Raw genomic sequence first — 17,550 nt, 5'->3', positions numbered from 1 at the left:
TATGTGTGGGGGTTTGGTTTTTTTTTCTGGTTGGAAAGTTGATTCCACTTACTCTTCTATGTAATGGAAGTTGACATGTAGGAAAAAGGATGTAGCAGGCAAATGAAGAGATTTAAACACAGAGCTGTGTGCATGTTGGGCATTTAAATTCCACACTTGTTCTTGTGACAAGGGCCGTAACTAGATCAGAAAAAAAAAACCACAATATGAATATATTATGACAGTGATTGTATGCAGTATAGAAAAATGTCATAAACAAACCATTCTCACTGCTAGTACAATTTTCTGGTGGACATTGCAAACTATTTTCTTCAGACTATTAAGGGGAATTAACTGCTTTGTAAACTTAAAATCTACTAAGTCAGAATGCGTTCAGTGAAACTTGCTAGCCCAAGGCTTGTTCTTCTTCCCTTTGAGTGGAGGTGCTGATGTAGAAGGTGTTCTCAGATAATTGCACCTTGATGTTTATGCTAAGGTATTTGCCTTGAGGACGAAAGGGTAAAATATTATCTGTAAATTATAATGCTAGTGAGGAGTTGAAAAAAGTGATTTTCTATAAAGAAATCTCTTTATTATAACAATAACTTGAGGGTGTTTTTGTTTATAAGATAATAATCATATCTTTGGCTGAGACTGAAGGCTCATTTAATGGGAAGCACCCTCAATTTATTGTTTGGATGAACATATAAATGGAATATTCATATTTGAAAAGAAAGCAAAGAAAAAGCATAAAACATAATGTTAAGGTGGTGAAAGATAATGCTCTAGGAGCTTCTACCTCCTGCTCCCTCTTACATCTTTCTTTCCTCGCCCTCTTCCCCCCTTCTCTACCTTACCTTTTTTTTCTTTTCTTCTATACATGTTAAGAGACAAAATCTTACAGTTCATGCACTAGGGTGTATTTTCAAAGCTAACTGGAAGGGAATAACTGAAATTTACACAGTGGAAACATGCTGTATCTAACAGTCCTAGTCCCTCCTGGAGTCCCAGGGAATGAAGAGGATAATGTGACAGCGTCCCTTAAGATGGTATCCAATATTCTTTTTCTCCTGTGTCTTCCCAGGGGTTTCAGCATCCACAAAAAGGCAAAAAGAGGTCATGATTCTGTCTTGTCTTTCATGTTGGGAAACTTTTCTTCTATGTAATGTATTTACAGACAACATAATTTTCACAGGCTATCTCAAAAGGTTTGGTTTGGGGAATGGAAGTGTGAGTCTAAAAATAAGACAACAGAGAATAATTCAGTAAGCTTTGGTATTAAGAGAAAGGTCCCAGAATAAAGCTCTTCTACCATAAATCTGTATTGTTAAACTCTCTTAGTTTTTAAAACAGGGTGGCCACATGCAGATTGCTGTTGCCTGTGGAGACAGGACATGGTAACCCCTGTTCTATGCCCAGGAACTGTTTGGGACTTCGCTATTTGGCAAGCCTAAAACCATGCCAGGGCCCATACTAACAATTTAACAGCATAGACAGTTGCATTCCAGTGGCATAAGAACATTTGCTGACAATGTTAATTTTGCTAGCATAGATGTAAGGAGTAAGACCAAATAAGATTTAAATCCTTGGAAGAAATCAATGGGATCCTCGGCAACCAGTCAGGGGAATAAGAGGCCAGTAGGGTACAAAGGCATTTTGACTTTTTTTATTTATTCATCTTTAATTACTGAAGGATTGCATGGTGCTGCTTGTGCAGGTGGAGTTAGCCCTTCCTCCTTTTATCGTGATATCCCATCATTCTCCCAACTTCATAGGTTACCTCACTGATTTTTTTTTTTTTTCTTGGAACCAAACTAGGCTGATTTCTGACTGTATGTCTCTAGTCTGTCAAAGTCGTGTATCTCTAGTCAGAAAGTCAGGAGCCTGTGAAAGGGAGGCCCTTTGGGCAAAATGGAGTGTGTGGCTGGTGTGGACTGCCCCGCGATGTGCCTGTGCTGCTGAAGGCTGGGTGCTGCCTCAGGGGAGAGTAAAGTCTTCTGTGAGCCAGCTTAAATCCAGGGGAGGGTGAAAGAAGCATTTGCCACCCTTTGGTGGCAAAAGCTGAGGGTACAAGTGACATAGGTTCTAGGAGGTCATTGCATGCAAAAGAGCCAGTATGGAGGAATCGGTTCACAGTAAGCTGGTGCTCAGCTAGCTACAAAGGTTCTGAGTTAACATTTAAGGAGGCTGCTTTGCCATTCCTGCTGTGTTCCTACTGATGATTATGGCCTTACTTCTGGTAAGTTCACACATGTGAAAAATCATGGGGAGCCTGATGCCAGGGCAGCCAGTCCTTGAGTTCCCAGGGGATTGCTGGGAGGAATAGAGCAATATCCAAGGATCCCTGAGCTCTGAAGAACCACATCCATGCAAAGTCCTCCATGCTCTGTGAAAAGCAAAGACATTGCACACTTATACTGTCCCATTGGTTGTTCTCGTATTCCCACTGTCAGCTGGCATCAGGGCTTGGGTTAGGGCAGTTTATGAGCTGCTTCCTTTGTTCACGTTTGTCACCTTTTGCTTCCATTACCAAGGTCTTTTCCTTTTCTCTCCAGTGGAGCATTAATGAGGTTTTAAAAGCACAGATGAAGGAAAAGGAGCAGGTTCTGCTGATCTCCTTTCAAAGCATGACTGATTTATCAGTTATTTGCTGTGCAGAGGCGCACTGTAGACAGCTAGTCTGACAGATTACAGGAAAAGTTTCTTCTCCAGCCTAATCACTGTCCATTCTTTGATATCGTAAGATTCAGCTGTTAGTGCCAAGGGTGGTTATTGTGTCTGAACACAGAGCTCAGACAAGGCATGTCTGAGCAAGCAGGCATAGCACATATTTAATGCCAGATACTAATATGAATGTACCAGTACACATAACATAGAGTTCCCTCACCTGTGTCCTTGGGAGGCAGGTGCTGTTGCCTGCCACAGTGATCACAGATTTTACAGGCAATAATGTGTGTCACTTCCTCAGCATAAAAAAAACTTAACAAAAGAGTTAACAGGAGCACTGCTGAAAGGAGCACTTGCCATCATGTGCACTAATTTTAAGTGTGCCTGTTCTTTCCTCTTATATTCTGGTTTATTACTGTCAGGCCGTTCCTGGGTTCTGGCCTCTTGGCGCTGCTTTCCAATAGAAATAAGAAACATGAAAGCACATTTTAGAGGAAAACATGTAACATAACAGAGGAGAAAGTAGGTCAGATTTCACTTGCCAATGCCCCTTTAAGTTAACAGCTGTGGGTCAGAATACATTTTTATACAGAAGCACAGCCAGAAAATTTAAGCTTACACAGCGATGTCTCATGCTGTTCATAACCTTCACTTTATGACCTTTGATGCATTGTGTGGCAAGTGATCAAAGACACAAAACCAGATTTTTTTTTGGTTGTTTTAGTGGGTTTAATATGTCAGTTTTCTGAGAATACTGTATTAGTATATACTGGGTTTTTTAATTGGCACAGTCTATGTAAAGTTTTATTTTCATCCCTTAGGAAGGGGAAAGCAGGGATGTACTTTTTGTGTGTTCCTGAAAGTCCATGAAAGATGGGTTCTTGACTGCAAAGTCATACCAGTGAGATTTCTTTCTTAGTACTTTATTATTGTTTCTTTTCTCTTGTAAGATCTTGATACCCATTTCAAATGCCTAGTCTTGTCTAAATATTGAGGGGCCTGCATTGTTACTTACAGGTTGTCTGCAATTGCTAGGTCACTGTTTCTATTTATCTATAATAGCATATTGCTCATTAAAAGGTAGGATTTGTTGCTATACTTTTCTCCAAACTGCCTCAGTTCTAAAACAGAAATCACTGTGGTAATTTTTCTGTATTTTCTACTTTTTTATTTTATATAAATAGTAACATCTTTCTAATGGAATTTAATAATCTACTCTAACTGGAAGTACTTGGAAGTATTTTCATGGTAAGAAAACGATGCACTTAAAGTGTCATAAACAGGCAATTATTTCAATAGTTTTGAATAAGACTGTGGACTGTATGCGATAGACAGGAAAACCAGATGTGGCACCAGCTTTGTATGGATTAAAAGACTATACTCTTCCTACAGACAGTTCTATGAGGAAGCCATGTGATGGATGAATAATTTGGCTTATTCAGGCATTGTGATTTTGTTCTGCTACAAGCGTAGAGCCAAAACTGATTGAGTGCTGCTCAGGGACAGTATTTCTGTTTAATTACTTTGATTGTTTATGAAGTAGGAGAGTGCCTGTAGTGTCTATGTCACCAAAGTGTATATTTTCCACAATTTCTTTTTTTTTTTTACACGTTTTATTGAGTGATTCATCTTTTCTTGAATGGTGCTTATCGATCTGACCTGTAAGTTAACAAAGATTCATTTTGGAATGGCATAGAGATCCATTTATAAATGAAATTATTTCATGGCAGTTACATAGAAAGCTTTTTGAAGTACAGAAAGATTGCCAACATGGAAAAATGTATTAGAAATGCAGGAGTGTGTTATGATAAATATAGCACTCATAGGTGGGGTTAAAGGCTGTGATATAGCTGTGTGCATTCAGATTTATTTACTGCACAGAAATGAATCCCAAATGGCTATTTTTGCTTCACTGACTGTAATCCCAGCAATGCAGCCTTATAGACATCTGCTAAGGTTTTTTATTATTATTTGGTTAAGATTTTGAGATTGAGGTGAGAAAAATCCAACTGTCACCTAGAAATGACCTCAAGGGGGTTTCACAGATTTGTCCAACATGTTTTTCACAGATTTCTACAGGCTTAGATATATTCCTTCTTCCAAAGTTCTTCAGACTGTGGCTACTTACATTTTCTAAAAAATAATGGACTGATATATGTGGTGTGTTGTTTAACTTTCACTGAGTCAGGCTTTTTTCAAAGTAAGAAGGATAAAGACTAAGCAAGGGACAAATTGCCCCACATTTTTCTTCGGTAAGCATTGAAAGATATGTCAGTTAATCCACTGTTATGTCTGCAAATAATTCCTTATGCTAAGTAGCCCCTCACATTCATAGCCATTGGACTCATTCTCAGTATATTAATAACCGCCATGAGATTTTGGGATATACTAGAACAATTTATTTCCCAGCGGGCTTCTTATCTAAACAAGACCAAGTCTTCGTATCTTTATTTAGCCAGTATACTGTTGTAGTCTGTCTGAGAATTATCTACGTCTTGCTGCTTCTCAGGTAGGAGAAGGAGGAAAGAGCGTACAGACCAGATAGCGCTTCCAACCGTGCTATTGTTGTGCCACACAGTCATCCGACAGTAATAACATGAAGCAGAAACATTTAGGTTCTCCTTTCTTTTTCATTTAAGTAAATGCATGCTGATAAAATTCTAATGAAAAGGAATCAGAGCACAGGAGCGAGCGACTTCTTATGGAAATTTTCTGTGATGCATTGTAAAGTTGAATTTTCAATTTTTAAAAGTGGTTACATTCCTAATTGGCGAACAAAAAGGACCAATTTATCCCTTGCTGCGAGACACATTTTTCTTATATATTATTCTCATGAAGCCTCTAATTCAGCCAAACACATTATAGAAATGGAACCTATGAAATATCTTCTGAAATATACATCAGATTTACATTACTAGACTGTTATGTTAGATTGAGCAAGGGCCCTTGTTACACTATATGGCAAATTTTTTGACTTTCATAATACTCCTTTCTAAAATAAATTGTGTTTGGTTCAAGCAAGACTTCTATTAATAACTCTTGGGGTTATCCTAAATGAGCATTTACAGCTTCACCTGGGCATTATGAACATAATCTCTACATCTTCGTCTTTACAGATCTCAGGAACCAAACTTTTATATCTCTCTTAAACTAGAAGCGCTTTCTTACGATACAAAATCTGCAAATGTTGGAATGCATTTTCCAATGCCAAATGAATTTGGATAAATCTGCATTGCATACAGATTGAGTTTCTCAAAGCCTTATGACACAGATACTGTGGGCTGCAAAATTAGCGGACAGCATAATAGCTGTGAAAGCTAAGCTTGTGTTTTGTGACACAGTCAGAACCCAGACTTATATCTAGTTTGTATGCATTGCTTGTGAGTCTGATAGTGTTAAAAGATAGCACATTTTAACATTGATGTTGTTCCTAAAGATGCAGTTTAAATGTGTACATATATGGCTGCGCCCCTTCTGGAGAATATAGTTTGATTTAAGAGAGTTGTAATATATTAAGAAGCAAATTGATTATCACAAAATAATTTACATTATTAACTGATTGTAGTAGTTCATCTGCATAATGAAGTGCTGTTAGTCTTGGTTTCATACAAGTTTAGGTGGAAGTGTTAATAACTCTATTTTCATTTCTGGCCTGTTTTTTTTAAGATACTCAACTTTTGATGACTTTCTCTTGTGGCTCTCTCCTCACACATAAGATATATTTTGTCTTTGAAATGAAGGTCAGAGAGGTGTGAATTTAGATCCAGGGAGCTACCCATGAAACTAAAAAGATACTCAGATACTGAAGCAATAAAAATGAGCAATTAACCCTAAAAGAGAGATATCTGTTAAAGCTATAGGCAAATTTGATTGTATCTGCATTTCAGGAAGAAATCTTTGGGGTGTTTTTCTTAAGGTTGAAATGAGCCATGGGGACTTTTGCACCATAGGGACAAGATAACTGCTCCTCCAGCTCTCTATAATGATTTTGAGACCATCCAGAACTAAAATGATACAGATCAACTTCTCATGTTGCCTTACAGCTGTCTTTTTAAAATTATTATTTGTTACATTCAGAACAGCAAGTGGGCAACTAATAAGGATTAGTAATAGGGAGGTTTTATTTAATTCAGTTTTTAAGCTGCTTTATTCAACAAAATCCTTAAAACACAGAGATTATATTTTTGGACATACCATCACACTGCCAGGAATTCTATAGTATGTGCAACTCTAAAGCATGTTTTCATGGAAGATTAAATGCTTATATACAGTATCTGAAATTATTATTGATTATATTTTGCAGTTGTATTCCCACATTGAGGGCTTGGTGCTTTACTGTTTCAGTGGGTTTTCAAAGCATTGTCTAGCAGGATTTATACAAGCTATAGAAGTATTGCTAACTCTAATGATTTTATCACACGTCCTGCTGTATTTGATGTTGTATTTTAATACCCGTCTTCCAGAGTACAGTGAATATGTGAGAATTCCTCCTTTTATTTTTAAAAATAATTCTCTTTCTTCCTAGTTACTAAATAAATTTAACACTTAACCCATTTCTACCTGTGTTTGCCCACAGACAAATAAAAGGAGTAGTTCAGCATTTGAATGGGAATCTCACTGTTCTTTTCAGCTTAACACATCTCTCTCTTTATTTTTCCAATTTTGATAGTTGAGGTTGGTAATACTCCTTAAGGAGAAGAGATAAGCAAGCAGTATTGTATAACACTTAGAGAGCACATAACTTTATCAAAGGGGTCATAGTCATTATTTTGGAATTGTCAGTTAAGGTATGTCCATCAGGAATTAGCGGAAGTGAACTTATATTAGAGCAAACCCATTAGGTTTATCATAGTGTTCCCGCAGTGAAGACACATTTCATGTGTATGTAATATTTCTTATATTACTCATTTTTGCTTTCACCTCCAGTGTACTGGTCCTGAGCAGGGTTTTGGGAGCTGCTGCCCCTCCTTGCTGGAGGGTTTCTGAGTGCAGGCCAGCTCAGGAGTAAGGCCAGCTCAGGAGTAAAACTGTTTATCCTCACTTATTCCAAGTGTTTCTTCTCTGCACCTCCACAAGCAGTATCATGTCAAGCTTGGGATACCCATATTTCATTGTCTCCATGTAGGTGTCTGCATGTGTGGCAGGTGTCTGAGCTCCCTTAATGGTCCGTGGAGATTTAGTCCATACAAACAATGGAGCCAAGCAGGTGATTCAGCTCACCCTAATGTAGACACCTGGAGGCTGATCAGCTCCAGCCTCCACTGAGTGTATTGACTATAGTGGGAATTTCTTGCTTACCGAGTAGGTATTTATATATAGCACTGAAGTTTAGGTGTCTTGTTCCCAAATTGAATCCCATACCTCTGAGCAGAAGCTGAATTATTTTGCTCATTATTACTACTGTAAGTAGAGTTCCAGTGGCTGCCTTGAGAGGCTGAAGGCACAGGCTGGTCTTGACAAAGTTTAGCTTTCCTAGCTGGTCACATTTCTATTTAATCCTACCTAGTACCATTTGATGTTTTACCATATACAATCTTACCTCACCTCATGCAAAGGATTTCTGTTACTAAAACACTTTTCTTGCTTTAGGTTCCAGTTTTCATGTTAGATTTTCATGATTCATGTTAGAAACCATCTCTTTTTAAAAGTGCTGCAATATGCCAGGCTAAATTCTGATTTTATATGCATAATAATCTTGTGTACTACTAATGAAAAATTATTATAAAATTATAAGTTTGAAACAAAGCTTTTTGTGGAGTTCAGTCCAGTCCTTATTAATCATTTTCACTGTTTTGTTTTTAACAGGAGTCCTGTGCTTGTGTTCCAGTGCGTGCATCGCCATGTCATTTGCCTAGACTGTTTCCATTTGTACTGTGTGACTATGCTGAATGACCGTCAGTTCATCCATGATGCAGAGCTTGGCTATTCCCTCCCTTGCGTAGGTATGTTTTAGCTGACTTTCTTTTTAAAAATTTATGTGATTTTAATTTCAGGGCAAGGTTTTTTAATCACCTATTAGTTTTGAGTATATCTGTGGAATTATACTGTTTTTATAGGAGTTGTTTCGTTTCATGGAGAAAATATTTGAATATTGAAGTGGTTCTTGCTGAGCATGTGAACTGGAGAATTAACTGGATTCCAAAAGGCATTTCTTTTAAAAGCAAATGCATACTTTCTTCACATTAGTGTTTTATAATCATGACGTGCTAGCCAATGATAGCATTACATTCTGGTTAGAAAAAACACCTTGACCTCCACATTTCCACTTTCAAACTAAGTAAATTGTTAACTTTCTTGGCCTGTAAAAAAAGGACCGCAATAGGAATTTCAAATAGCCTTACTGTTGATGAAGTTATTGCTACTAATTGTTACCTCATTGAATGAAATGTAGATCACCCTGAAGAGATGGTAGATTATCTGTTAGATTATCTGTTTTACCTGAGTAGGAAACAAAGTTTGACTTAACTAAGCAAAGGCTTACACTGAATCTGGAAGATGTGTTTTGAGAACTGATTCAATTACACTGGCACATGGACTGCAAAATTCTCAAAAATTTTGCTGTGGAGAAATATATTAGAATTTATTTTTCCTGTTGCTAAATTTGCATATGTGCATATATGTTTGTCACAAGTGCTGTATAGTGGTATGAGAGTCATTTTCCAGCATATTAGAAGCTGCATAGAAGATGGTTTTGCCTGGTTACCTGAATGGCTGACATTCAGATGGGAGAAAAATTGACAAAATTTCTTAGGAGAGTGCGATTTACTTAATGTGAGGACATGCCTTGAGGATATTGAAAGTAGATTAGTAAGAACCATTTCAAATTATTTATTTTTGATTGCTTCAGGAGCAATCTAGCAATGGTCATCAGTTCACATTTCACTAGAATTGCTGCTTATGTGCTGTCTCACCAGGTCTCATTTTATTTCCTCCCCAACAGTTTGGCCTGCTACTGCATTTACACACTGATGTCATACTGCACAGAACACTTTTTAATGTCGTGTAGGAAAACTTGTCATGAGGAACCTAACAGGAACTTTATACCTAGTGCTCTTATCCTTGACCTTGACATTACTGTAGTACTGTGTGGTCAGTCCGTACTCTCAGCCTCCCTCCTTGCTTCTCCAAAAGTTAATCCATTTTCTGCTCCCACACAAATTAATCAGCTTGAGATGAATCCATCCTTTTTTTCCCCTCGTTTATCAGTTCTCTTCCCTGTTCTCCTGGTAGCTCCTTAGGTTAATCAGTTATCCCAGTGGTGCAGCAGGCAACTCATCTTTCTCCTGTCTTGTGGGCCTCCTTGCAGCCATGGCTAGTGTCACAGAGCTTCCTCCAGTTCAGGCTGTTATGTTAAACTAATGGCCCTTCCGCCTCTTCTGTCTGTAAACCCATTGCTAGTCATGCTGCACAAAACTTATATTAGGATTTTTCCATGTATCTCACAACTCTAATTCAGTGCAGAAGTTTCATCTGTCTTTTCACAGAGAGGAGACTAAGAAGTTTGCAGAAGTTTTTACTCCTGGCTGCCAGTAGCAAGCCAGTGTTTTTCTCTCTTCTGTGTGTTGAACACTATGCGAATTGAGCGGTAGAAGCAGAGTAGGGATGGGATTAAGAGAAAATGCAAGAATACAGAGCAGAAAGTCTCAGGGATGTGATTCCAGTCTTTGAGAGGTGAGGAAGACATAGGCTTGGCCTAAAAAAGGGATACCGAAAAGGATGCACAAAAGATGACTGTACTTCTACTGTTCAAGTGAGATAGGGTTCAGCTGTGGGAATGGAAAAGCAGCTATTGCTGCCAATCTAGCCTCAGCTGTGTTATACTTTAAGTGTTAAAATAGCTAAATATGGAAATGCTAAAATATTGCTGATCTTAAAGTTTCAGAACTCCGCAAATCAGAAAGTTGTTTTCAAAATACTATACATTAAAGTAGTACTAATAGTAGTAGTAGTAATAATAATACAATTGCAATACATTTTCTCTCTGTTCTCCAGTTAGTAAGAATGTTTCTTGGAAAAATTTCTGCAGAGGTGCTCCCTGTGCCAGTGGCGTGCATAGTTTAGGCATGCCGCAGTGCAGTCCAGTGCAGTGCTGTGCAGTGCAGACATTCTTGAGCTAGAGCCGAATCGTAATGCTGAAGGGAAGGAAGTATAGCTGTGTCAGTGTAGCACATAGGATGGGCTCTTTGACACTTCTGGTAGGCTGATGAGGACTGACCAGGCAAATAGTACTTCAGGACCTGTGCTAGTATCTCTGCACAGTGGTGTGTGGTGCTGTCTAGGCATACCTGCTTGCTCAGAGCCAGCCTGGTTATCTCTAAGAAGTATTGACATTATACTGTGCTGGCATGCTTTGTGAACCACGGAAAGGTTCTCAGTCACAATCTCTGAGTATTCAGCAGTTTTAAATAATATTCCATCTAAACCCTAAACTTGATTGCTACCTCCGTCAGTTCTCTTTGTTCTCTTAGCAGTTCTGTATCAATAAAAGCATTTGTAAGCATCATCTTTCAGACTATTTTGCAGGATGAAGAATCTAATCAGTGCTGTTAGCACACACCGGAAGTGTTAACTTCACTGGTTCATTTCTGCAGCTACCTGAACCTACTTTCTGGTATGCAAGAAATTTGGCTGTTTCTAGAATTAGGTTATATTTGAGTTAGGAACTGGTGACTATCTTTTGTCCTTTGAGAAGGTCATGAGGCTGAGTTGCATCACACCTGTGAAGAAGAGGAATGCCTGAGTTGCCAACCCTCTCTTACTGTTCAGCTACAAAGGATTTTAGCCTCCTTCATAGCTATGGATGCAGCAGCTTTCATCAGCAATGAATTCAATTAAGAAACATTCAGAACAGTATCATGTGATTTTCTTTTCCACTTATCATGGCACTCCTACTGAATAGTGTAAGATTGCATTTTTGCAGTCTACAGTTTGCAATCTTCATTTTTGCAACTGTAATTTGCAGTTTGTATTTACATGTGAGGACGATAAAGCACTGTTTGACACAACTTTCTCTAATTACCTCAGTGAAGCCTAAAATGAATTCCCCTTGACAGGAATGAATACCATTTTTCTTTCTTACTGTGGCAGTGTTGGTTTAATACATGTTATCTCTAACAGCATGACTCAAAGCAAAAAATATTAGATCTGAGCTTTATTGAAAGGTTAGATGTTGATTTGAGCCTGCTTCTAAGGGGAATACAAAACAAAGTCATATTTACTGTAATGGGATTTATGTTATGGTAGGTGACCAGGTTGCACAGACAGATCAAAACAGTCTGTATTAATACATGTATTTTTAAACATCACAGACTAATGCTGAAGTAGTACTTATGGTGTCTTGAATAGAAAATACTAATGTTCTGAGTTTGGACTTTGCAAAAATTATTTTACTTTTCCATTTTCATGTAAGAATAGATTTAAAACACTAGCCCATTTCTTCAAGGCATATGTGCACACATTGCCCTAGAACTGTACAGGAGGGTTTGGTTTTGTAATTAAGCCTATTTAAATTGTTTGCACTTCCAATTAGTTCTGTTCATTCTAGTGTTTTTCAAAAATAGAGATAACGTAATGAACATAGCCTGCAGTTTCCATTAACATTTGACTCACTGTTCCCGATTTTTATCAAGGGAATGTACCAACATAGCAAGTTTTTTATATCTTTTATTGGATCAATCTAGAGGTGAAAGCACTGCACACACAACAGAATAAAAATAAACAGCAGCTGCTACGGCAAAGGGTCACTGTGACAGACGAGATCAGTGTTATCACATGTGTATAATAACTTGAGCTGGAAAAGATCCAGGGATTTCAGATAAACAGTGCTTCTCAAGTAGGTTTAATTTCTTGCTTCCTGGCACAGATATGCCAGAAGATGCATTTTGTCATTTCGTTTAGGTATTTTGTGTGGTTATATCCTTGCTTTTCTTTGATTTCTGTTATGTGGCCTAATTAAGCAGGAGATAATATGTGTTCAGAAGGCGGCTATCATCTCAGCTGATGAGCTATGATATACCACCTTGATAATGCCATAGCTTCACTTTGTTCCAACACAAAATGTGTCATTGCTGTGATTTTTGGAAGAACAACATTAATTCCTTAGTGCTTAGCTGCTAATCTGGTGCCAGGCAGCACTACTCCAGCTGAGAACAGCCAGCGTTGAGGACCAGAGCTCTGAGCACGGTAACTGGTGCATTGATAGGATTAGCTGTTCAGAGTAGTGTGGCAGCAGCCCCACGATTCAAATCCACTGTATCAGCTCAGAGCAAGGATTTATAGATAGGAGCTGGCTAGATTTCATTGGTCATTAAAATAAAAAAGTAAACGTTACAGATTATACTCTCTCTGCCCTTGTTAAATGGCAACAAAAATCTATCCCATCTCTCTGTATGGTGTCTTGTATTAATGAGGCTTCATGCATAGAAATTTCCATGAGTGGTGACCTCCAAGTATCTCTGAAATAATTAATAAGGTGCTTAGAGGGACAGATTTGCATATGCATGAAAGATCATTTATGGTTATTTAGTTACTGTGCAGGGCAAAGAATCTCATAGCCCTACCTCAAAGCAGGAGTTGTATACAAATATACAATGTATTACCCCATTTAAACACATACTGTTCTTATGATCACCATTTCATTTTTAAAATGGCATTACAGCATTATGGGTCTTGGTCCTCAGGGTAAAATAAACTTCCACGGATCTTTGGTAGAAGAAAAGTTGGTGAGGCCAAGGAAAGACAAGGTTTTACACTGCTGTAGGCACTTTGCAAAAATGTCTTTGCATCAATTTATTTCTGACGAGTAATCATATGCATGATGTATTTTAAAGAAATCCAGATAAAGGATGCAGTTCTCCTGATGACTGTAAAACCCTGTTGTATCTGGAAGTAATCTGATTTTACCACACATATATAAATAAATAAGTGAAACTACCACCAGTTTGTGCATGGAACTGCTAATAAAAAGGACTAAAGCTTTAAAGTATAATAAATTGCCTTAAGAGCCATGTTCCATTGAAAGAAAGCTTCTGGGGAATGATTAAGGAGGCATATGTATTAAGATTAAATTTTTTATCCCCATTAGATGCTATTTGTATAATAACAGTATGTTCTTATTCCTATAGAGGATGTCAATGCAGTGGTGAATCTCTGAATCATCTTTCAAAATTGTACCCAAAAAGAAAAGGGGAGGATAAATAGGTAGCCTAAGCAAAGTTTGCAAGTAAAAGGAAGGAGGAAAACTGTATTTGATTTGATCATTCCAAATAGTGTGTTTGAATCTTTTCTGTTCTAGGGAAAATCTCTGTTAATTTTAGGAAGGCATGTGTGCGCAGGGGATTTTAAAGTCAAGGTCAGTGATCTATGAACAGAGCCTTCTCAAGAATTAATGAGGAAGCAGGCATAGTTTAGTGGGGCTTAAAATGGAAGAGTGCACCGGTTGGTACGAGAAATAAGATTTACCTGGTGTGAAGCCTCAATACGTCAACAGTTTCTGAAATCTGTGTTCTCCAATAATCCTGCTTAAAAATATTTGAAGTAGCTCAGGAAATCTGAAAATGCAGGAAATGGCAGTTTATTATTAGAGATATAAAATAAAAGGGATTGAAAGCACACACATTTGCAGTTTTTGGAAGTTCTTCAAAGTGCTCCTTAAGTTTACTATTTAGGGGGTGTTAAATTCTTGATAGCTATAAACTTTTTGTAATTTCTTGTTGGTATGAAATATCTGAGTGTACAGAAGCAGGTGTAGGAGGCTGGAGAAATGCTTTTTAGTTTTTAAATATTGTACATGTTAGAAGAGGATCTTTCCACTCTAAGGAATTAATAATCAAGCAATTACAGTTTTCAGAACATTTGTGGTTACAGTTCTAGTTGTATTTTTCTTTTCCCAGCATTGCCCATGACAGGGAACGTGCAGATATGTGATCATATTGTCTATTCTTAAAGGGATATCTGAGCATCTTTTGGAAGGGCATTTGGCAATAATTGGAACGTGCAGATATGTGATCGTGTTGTCTATTCTTAAAGGGATATCTGAGCATCTTTTGGAAGGGCATTTGGCAATAATTGGCCTATTTTTAACTCTTTCCTGGACTCTTTCTGTCATTAATTTCCCACGGCTGAACTCTGCTATCTGGTCTAAGGAAGGGTTGCATGTCCACTAAGCTGCTTCTTTTCATTGTCCCAAGGGGAAGCTGGTTACTCCTTCTGCAGAGGGAATGCAAGGACTGCAGTGGTGAAGGGCAATATAGAGGAGGAAACCCTTTTCTTCCTGTCATTCCCAAAAAGTTCTTCATAAAAAGCAGATTCCACAAGCTACTATACACATGTATTGATTTGATGAACAGTGAACCTTAGATCATTTCCCTATATAAGAATAATTCAGATGTTCAGCCTACTCATTAATCCTGACCGTATCTTTCCTGTGTATTATGGGCAGAATAAGTATTTATTAGGGATGATTTCCCTTCTTCATGTTCATACTATTACAGTTATTTTATTATTCACGTTATGGTAGTTTGAACATACTCCATTGACTTAGTTGTACATATTTCTTAGTAAGAGGCAATGTGTGCCCCTTTGGGCTTATCATTTGAGTAGGTAAAACATGGGATGAGAAGCAGAGGCAACAAGTCACACAGAGGTTGCACAAGAGATCACTGACTGAGTTTGTGTTGGAACCCTGGTGCAGTCAGTCTCATTACGGTGCTTCTCCCGTGAGCATATTGCTTCCTTTTCACCCCTAAGGTGTTTTAAAAGTAGATTCCTCTAATTTCCCTTCTTTTAACTTTCTACAAACTCTTGGTCAATATGCTAAGATGAATAATGATTTTTGTTCTGTAAGACTGTATGTGCACTGAACAAGTGGCATAGCTCTGTGCGGCACCCTGTAGGAGAGACCTTTGTGGCAAAAGATCATCCACTTCCCCTATTACTTTTTAAAGTTGTTGGGAGCTTATCAGAGAATGCAGCTAGCCTGCTTTCTACCCTGGTCTAGCAGGTGAAGCTAACCTGACCTCATTCAAGTAATTGCAAGTTTATTCCAACCAGACTTTGACAGAGAAGAGAACCAAAAGCATATAGATAAACCAGACTTTTACTCTCAAGAGTTCATTGAATTTGCAGCAGTTTCCTGAAGAACGTTTTATGGTCTTCTGCATTCTCCTCTCACTGTGGACATAAAATAAACATGAACCAACAGTGTATCAAGTGGTTTTTTGTATTCCTTTACTAGCACAAGCGTATGAGGCTGGCTCAAAGGACATGGTTAGAAGTCGCAACAGCTCCTTCATTTCCATTTTCAATGTTGCCTGAAGTTCAAGCAACGACGTCTGAGGTTTGTTCCCTCAAGTCTTTGCTCTGTTTCCGTAGCAGCAGATTGCCGACTCCATATCTAAACAGTCTCAAAATCTTTAGAACAAGCAGAGCTTGATCCCATGGTATATTTGAGGCAGGCATTGGATTCTTATCTGGGAACAACTACATTGAAATCATACCATGTGATCCTCACAAAAATCTGAGTTGCCATAATTAAATTCAGTATGAGATATCTTACCATAGGTGTTTTTCTCCCTTATGTCTTACTAGTTCTTCTGTTGCAATATACTTCATTTGGAAATTGCATGGAGATGACAGTGCACATAGGCTTGCTCTGGTTAGTAATAATAAAGGACAAGAGATAATGAAAAACTCTTGCTTAGAAATTAATTGGCTTTAAGAGCAACTGGGAATGAACTTTCAAAGCAGACTTCTTTCCTATAAAATAAGATCTCCAGTGTCAAAGTAAAATAGACATACTGAAGCAGTCGCAGAAGTGTGTGTGGGGGTCTGTCCATGTTTCATCATTTCTATGTCCAGCTGAAGTGGAGGTGAATTTCTGTCTCACTGGAGCCAGTAAGAGCTGTGGCTTTGTCTTTGGAAATGAAAGGTATTCGTTCTGACTGAAAGTGTTTCTGCCCATATTGGTTTATGTTATAATAATCACTTCATGTGTGTATATGGTTGGCAAGTCACTTTTAAGCTGCCATCCGATTAAGAAAAATCATCACCTATATGAACAATAAAATCAAGTAATAGAGTCTTGTTAGTCATCAACTTTACACTCAACTGCTTGAATAGATTTTTAATTCAAGCTATTTTCTAATTCATCTTATGTGAGTGGTGTTATAGCAAGTACAATGATTTTGACTCTATCTCCTTGAAGTCCATCTTCTCCAGAAAAATGTATTTTTTAAGAAAAAAGGATCAGCTTCTGAATGAGAAACTTTTGTGTTCATTCATGGCTGCAATGTCACTTCAAACCAGGACTAGATTCAGTTGTCCCTGGATGGTGCTTAGAAGTCCTGAATGGCCTTGTTGGTGCTCCCATTCTAGTCCGTGGGCAGTTAATGTTAATGAGGAGGACTCTGGGTGAAAGATGGGGATAATGAAGATAAATAGAAGGAAGGAATAATATACAGGGAATAGGGGGAAGAGGATTCACGAAGGGAAGGAACTGAGAGAGAGGCAAAAGAGGCAGTGCATTAAGGAGAAGTGTTGGTGACTATTCAAGGAATGAAAGAAAAAAGATCTACCGGAGGAGGGTGGGTGAAATGAGAAAATAATGCCTCCAGCTTCCTTCACATTTTGGTGAGGCTAGGAATTAGTTTTTAATGACAGAAGTTCAGTGGTTTATATGTGGACTGTTCTTCCTCAGACTGGAGACACCTGAGTGTTTGTCCTAAAAATGTCCAACGGATTGTAGAAGATGCTAATTTTTAGAGCTGGAATGTGCTTGAGGTGTTCATCTTAGACTTTTAGAGCAGCATGAGGGGAAGTTGACCTTTCATGCCTGGGTAATTAGAGGTTTCCTAATGGATCGGTTTTTATCTGAGCAGAGGGTCTCTTTCAGTACAGCGCCATCTC

At 38.1% G+C, this 17,550-nt stretch overlaps 1 protein-coding gene across 1 annotated transcript in view; it reads left to right on the top strand.

Moving 5' to 3' along the window:
• The window catches only part of PRKN (parkin RBR E3 ubiquitin protein ligase), an 808,128-nt gene that overhangs the window by 499,106 nt on the left and 291,472 nt on the right, over nucleotides 1–17,550 (top strand). Inside the window, exon 7 of the mRNA XM_075146290.1 lies at nucleotides 8,452–8,588. Within this exon, the coding sequence (XP_075002391.1) occupies nucleotides 8,452–8,588 (137 nt within the window). The remainder of the gene's footprint in view (nucleotides 1–8,451; nucleotides 8,589–17,550) is intronic.

This window comes from Calonectris borealis, chromosome 3 (assembly GCF_964195595.1).
Source record: "Calonectris borealis chromosome 3, bCalBor7.hap1.2, whole genome shotgun sequence".
In the NCBI taxonomy this organism is placed as follows: domain Eukaryota; kingdom Metazoa; phylum Chordata; class Aves; order Procellariiformes; family Procellariidae; genus Calonectris; species Calonectris borealis.
Note: the sequence above shows the minus strand (reverse complement) of the source record. Positions and strands in the feature narration are given on the sequence as shown.